Source organism: Mesitornis unicolor, unplaced genomic scaffold (genome assembly GCF_000695765.1).
Source record: "Mesitornis unicolor isolate BGI_N332 unplaced genomic scaffold, ASM69576v1 scaffold48489, whole genome shotgun sequence".
In the NCBI taxonomy this organism is placed as follows: domain Eukaryota; kingdom Metazoa; phylum Chordata; class Aves; order Mesitornithiformes; family Mesitornithidae; genus Mesitornis; species Mesitornis unicolor.
In genome coordinates, this window is record NW_010206123.1 from 1 (window position 1) to 5,903 (window position 5,903).

The 5,903-nt window shown below is 49.9% G+C and overlaps 1 protein-coding gene across 1 annotated transcript; it reads right to left on the reverse strand.

Annotated features, from left to right (window-relative positions):
• Positions 1 to 1,388: 1,388 nt before the first annotated feature.
• LOC104546286 (RNA-binding protein 5-like) lies at positions 1,389 to 5,692 on the reverse strand (the record flags this gene model as incomplete). The annotated part of the gene is made up of 10 exons (XM_010191640.1): positions 1,389 to 1,687; positions 2,235 to 2,364; positions 2,443 to 2,540; positions 2,971 to 3,045; positions 3,231 to 3,410; positions 3,814 to 3,885; positions 3,967 to 4,113; positions 4,589 to 4,753; positions 5,256 to 5,347; positions 5,614 to 5,692. Coding segments are annotated over 10 exons (1,164 nt in total), but the record flags the coding sequence as incomplete, so codon positions are not given.
• Between the last annotated feature and the right edge of the window lie 211 nt (positions 5,693 to 5,903).

The following is a 5,903-nucleotide window of genomic DNA, read 5'->3' on the forward strand; positions in this document are numbered from 1 at the left end:
GGCCACGCCTGCCACCTGCTGGCCCGGCCCGGGGACACGGGGAGGCTGCGGTGGAGGGTCCGGGCTTCCCAACCTCGGCTCACCCCGAGCCAGGCGTCCCCCCAAAATGAAGCAGTGGCCAGGCTGGGCCACAAGGCCCAAAGGCAGATTTGGCAGCAAAGCAGGATTCACCCCAGCCCCTGAAAGGCAGCTGCAAGGACCTGGCTTCAACCCACAAAGGACCTTGCACGTGAGGCTAGGGAGAGGGGTGGGGGAGCTGCTGTGGCTTCATCCTAAACCAAGCCTATACCCACCTGGACAGTGCTGGCCTGGCTACACCATGGGGAAAGACACCTCCTGGCTGGGCATCCCCAGGGAGCCTGAGCAAGTCCCTCAGCCAGAGGCACCAGCAAAAGCAGAGGTCAGGGCTGAGCCATTCTCTGCCCGTCTTGGCTCTTAACAAGATGCAGCGGTGATACCCAAGACAGCAGAACAGGGAGACTAAAACCAAGAAAACAGTAACGCAGGAGCTGCAGAAGGGAATCTCTGGGAGAGAAGGTGGTTCACCATCACCCAGCCTCCAGCAGCTTCACAGCACCGTGCCCAGGGAGGTTCAACGTAAGCCTTGGTGGAGCACAAAACCCCTGTGCCAGGCTCACACATCCCCCAACAGGTGATGCACAGCCTGGCCATTCTCCCCTGCAGCCCACTACCCACCAGAGGAGCAGCTGGTAACAGCCAGGGGCTCCCACGCAGGACCTGTAAGCTGTGTACGACATTTCAACTGGTCCTCTCCTGCTCCTGTAGCTGTGGCAAGAAGGGACAGCAGGAGATGTGGTTCCCCACCAGCCAGCATCCACACTGAAGCTGCAAGAGACACTCGGACCAAGGCACAGCACAGGAGTGAAAGGAAAACGGCAAGCAGAGCCCTGTCTGGAGAGAGGCTCCAGGACGAAGTCTCATCAAGGAAGAAGCAGAACCACAGAAAGGACAAGTAACACTGGCAACTTATTCTTCATTCACCCATTGAAAAACAGAAACAGGATCATTTTTGGATGTATTTCTTTTGGAAATGAGCCAAACTGGCAACTAGAATCAAAGTCTTCAAAAAGTCTATACAAAGATGTATCATACAAAATGTACAGGAAAGTTCTCCAAAAAAAAAACCAAAACAAAAAAACCACAAGAACAAAAAAACCCCACCAAAACAAACCGGACAGACAATACAACAGAAGGAGAGCGAAGACGGTGTGAAACCACAGCTAACAGATCCTGCCCCTGCTCTGGAGGGCAGCAGTGGCATCCAGACAACACACTCCGAAACAAAATACATTACACTATGTACAGGATCAGCATATTACACTATGTATAAAGATCAGCATCCCCTTTGGTCTAACCAGGAGCTCTCCAGCATGACGTTGGGGCAGTTCAAACCATCTGCTCATGGAAGTGTTACATGCTGAGAGGGGAAAAAGTCCAAGGGAATGAAATGGTCAACTTTAAACCATAACCAGAATACAGCCAGGCTACAGAGTTTAACAGTCAGTTCTGGCTAACAAGTGCTTTCCGGGCCCAGAGTGCATTACTCCATCTCTGTGAAGCGAGCAAACATGGCTTTCCGCACCGCGTCTTTGTACGAATCTGCAGTGGAGACACCGTAGGAGCTGCCCTTGGCTCCCAAACCAGCTCCTCTCATTCGTACTTGGGCCTGCAAGGGAAGAGACACACACTTCAGCTCTGCGGTGAGGCAGCACCGCCACGCAGGACACCACAGAAGAACTCATCTGTCCAGCCAGCTCCTCGGGCTCCACGAGGGATCCCACACAGCCACCAATGCTGACCCCAGGCTGTGTACAAAACATCCTGTGCTTGCTGGCTTCATACTGCTCCAACCCCACCCCAGCAGCAGCCAAACTAAACTTCACAAAACACAGTTCCCAACAGCATAGCCCAGAGCACAGACAAACCCGGGAAAGCCGACAGCTGGAGGCAGGGCAGCCAACCCCAGCATCCCCAGGGCTGCAACAGTGCCTCAGGAGCTGACTTCAGAAGGAAGCACAGCCCTGCTTGTCCCAAGTCCCAGCTCTGCTCCAGCTTTAGCATCCAACTGATAAACAGGAACAGGAGCCAATATGAAGAGAGGCAGCTTTGCCACGTACGGCGCAGCTTCTTCCACAAGAGATCTTCAGCAGTGAGTGCTTCTGGACAAAAAAAGGCACTGGGGTTCATCAAGGAAGGATTCCATCTCTACTTACCTCAATGGGTGCTGTGATGCCCTGACATTTTCTTCCCAAGCCTGAACCTTCCCTCCAGCCCATGGCCTGCAGCATCTTGTTGCCTATATTACTGTTGTCCAGGCCATCTTTGGTGGGCTGCTCATAATTACTACAGGAAGAAGAGATCAGTTAACTGAACTGCTCATTGTGCACTGAAGCAATCGCTGAGGAGCTTTTGGATACTTACACTGTGCCAGCATCGTAGGCCTTCTTGCGCTTGGGCTCAGGGGGCTCTGGGATGCCGTACTTCTCCCGCCTCTCAGCCGCTCTGTCTCTGTATTTCATCTGCATGAGGTAACCAGATTTAGTACTGATTAAAAGGCATTTTTGTTCATCTTTGAACTACGAAAGTAAGCTAAACACCTGCTATTACAGAAAGCTGTCAGCCTCCTAAAATATAGCTTGACTAACACAAGTCCCTGGAGCTCATCAGAACCTGCACTGGGGAACAAAGAGCCCCAAACACCTGCTGGATTAGCTGCTGAGTGCCACTCAAAGGCTTCTGAGCCCACGCTGGAGGCGGACAGACCCTTCCCCACTAAGCAGTAGCTGCGGGATATGGGATACTTCTCTCCATGTAACCTCCTCTGAGCCCTGACCTAAGAAGGGGTTGGCTTACAAGGATTAATCTCAAGTGATGTGTGTTGGGCTAAGGAGAGCTCAACATATCATCTGTGCAGGCTTTCCATTAGGTACCCATCTGCTCAACACTGACCTCTCTCTCACGCAGCTCCAAAGCTTCAAGTTCCTGCTCTGAAAGCTTTGACCTCCGGTAGATGTCCATGTTTTGCTGGAACAAGAAGAGATTCACACTCACATCATGAAATGCAGAACAGCTCTTTTTACATAGAGCAACAATCCACCTGCAACTATTTTTGCTTTAAGAGTTTTTTGAACAGCAATATGCATCACAGCTTCGATTTATATACTGAATTATGGCAACCAAGTACGCTCCTGGCAGCACAGTGCAACTACCTTGTGCAAGTCAGACAGCTGCTGGTGCCGAATCAGAGCATCTTTATTTGGGAACTGCCTTCGACACAGCAGACAAGCCATCTTCTTCCAGTCGGTCAGCTTCTCTTCCTCATTCTCCATTCTTTCCAGCAAGTCCTCATCATTATCACTATCACCACTGTAGGCAGCCACAAGGCCACGCTGGGAAGGAAGGACAGCGTTAAGGGGAGTGGCACCAGTGGCACCACAGCTCAGAGGAGAGCAGAGAGGTGCAGATGTGTTTGTTACACAGGAATCGTGCTCATATGATACTGAGGATGAAATGCAACTCAAAAGAACCACATACCACAGTAGCTGCAAGACTTAGTTCCCACTAGCCAAACAGTAATCCGGAGTACAATGAAACCTCCAAAACTCAACTGAGCTCTTGAGGCAGCTTTTCTCAGAGTGTCTCAGTGACCCAGCCCACTGGACCTCTTGCACCACACCACCGTAACCACAACCCTTTACAGATGATGCCACGGAAAGCAAGTATCTGCTAGACCCCCTCTACAGTGCTTTACCAGTAACCTTCGGGAACACCTCTGGGAGGTATCACACTCACCTTCAGGGGATTTTCATCATCTCCGTTTTTCATCACCTCTGGCAAGATCTGCTGCCTCTCAGACAAAGCTCCCTGGGTGAGACAAAAGTGCCATGAGCTCCCAAGCTCTCTGCCATCCCACACCTTGCTGCCCACTATTGACAGCACCTTCACCTTTTTCTCAAAGAGCGCAAAGCCTGCATCTGCAGCTGCCGACTCCTTCCGCTCCTCCTCCCTGGTACTCAGTGGCTGGAAGCTATTCTTGAAGTTCTCCTTCTGCTTGTTCAAACTCTTTGCCCAGCGCTCCATGTCTTTGGCAATCTGAAATGCAGAGTGGTTTGCTCAGACAGCTCCCCTCACAGCTATCAATCTCCTATGACAGAGATTCAATCCTACATACAGTTTCCAGAACAAGTCAACCCACCACCTTTTATTTTTAAATCACAGGACACTGGATGCAGCACAGCTGTGTCCCTGTACACAGCATTCAACGATACCGCAGCTCGCTTGTTTTACTGCATGAACCCTTCTTACCAAACTAACCCTCTAAGTGACGGCTCAGTTATACTCCCACTGGTCCTGGCATGATTCCATATGCATTCTTCCTATGCAGAGCTTATTTCTGCACTGAAGCCTTGCCAACTCCACCCCCTCCTCAGCCCTCTACAATACCTGCAAATTGTAGGCATACACCCCACTGAATAACCTAGGATTTTCTTTGTCATGAGAAAAAGAGAACTATTATCCCATTCCACAGAAGATTTTAGCCCAGTTACAATCCCATTTTGTCTTTTACCTGTTGAGCTGTTTTACTCTTAGGCTTCTCTTTCTTCTCCTTCACTTCTTTGGTGGTGGTTGTGGCAGCTGTCTGTTGGTATGTGACACCTTCCGCAGCAGGCATGTAGGTCTCCTTTTCGCCATCCCAGTAAAGGTACTGCTGGGTTAAGGCATTGTAGTAATACTGCCAGAAGAAAAGAGTGGAGCAGTTAAACATCTCGTATAAGCTGAGCGGTGGAAAAGTGTGTTGCAGAGTCCAAACAAGTTTTGCAGACTCCACAGAGGAGTCTAAAGGCACGAAGTGGCTGAAGCCTCTGTCCCCAAACACAGGTGGTTCTGCCCAATGGCACTATGGAGAGGAACTTCTGCCTCTCCCAGGAGATGGCCCATCAGAGCCCAGAGCTTGGTGCACTTTGCTGGGCACCCTGCAATGAAATAGCTTACATACAGGGTCTGTGGCAAGTGCCAATGCTGTATGAGCCAAACTGGGAGAAAAATTAAGGAAAGGAGATCAAAAACAAAGGGCTCTTCCAGAGGGAAGTCAAGTCCCAGCCCTACACACACTGCTGAGGGTTATCTGCTACACTCAGTATTTTGTGCACCTCAGAAAGTAAATTTCACTCATATGACGACAGGGAACTAATGGACCTTAACAGTTAAGACAGGTGGGAAGAACTTGTGATTACCTGGGAATTAGGATCATAGTAGAGCCCTGTTATAGGATCATAATAATATCCTGAAGATTCATCATATTGGTAGGTAGAAGTGTCAGGGACAGCTGTAAAAAAATTAAAGTGTGGGACATGGTCGTTCCAGTCGAATTCAGACAGGTATCTTTCCACATTTCATGTAAAATTCTGAGATTATTAGCAGCCACGACGGCAGGCATGTCCGTGAAGGGCTCTTAAACACCCGTGCAGGATACACTCTCTGGAGACAGCTTCACCACTGACATATGGTGATAAGAGTACTCAGCCAAAGCAAAGTCTCTCTCGCAGTACAGTGACAGATACCTGTCCCCAAGAGCAAATCCTGATTGCTTACCATACTTGGTTCCAGGAACTACGCCTGTCGGGGGAGCTGTTTGTGCCTGAGTGCTAGTGGTAGGTGGTGCTGACTGTGTCTGAAAAACACCCAAAACCAGGAATCTCAATTAGAAATCTGTTGCCGAGGTGCAAGAAAACAAGGACAGCTAGCCGAGGTGTAAGCAGCCCACACCACACACACAACAGCTACCGCTCAGTACACTTGGCACTTGCCTTTAACAAAGAACAAACTATCAGAAAGAAGAAGTGGCAGATTTACAGAATCACAGAACATTAGGGACTGGAAGG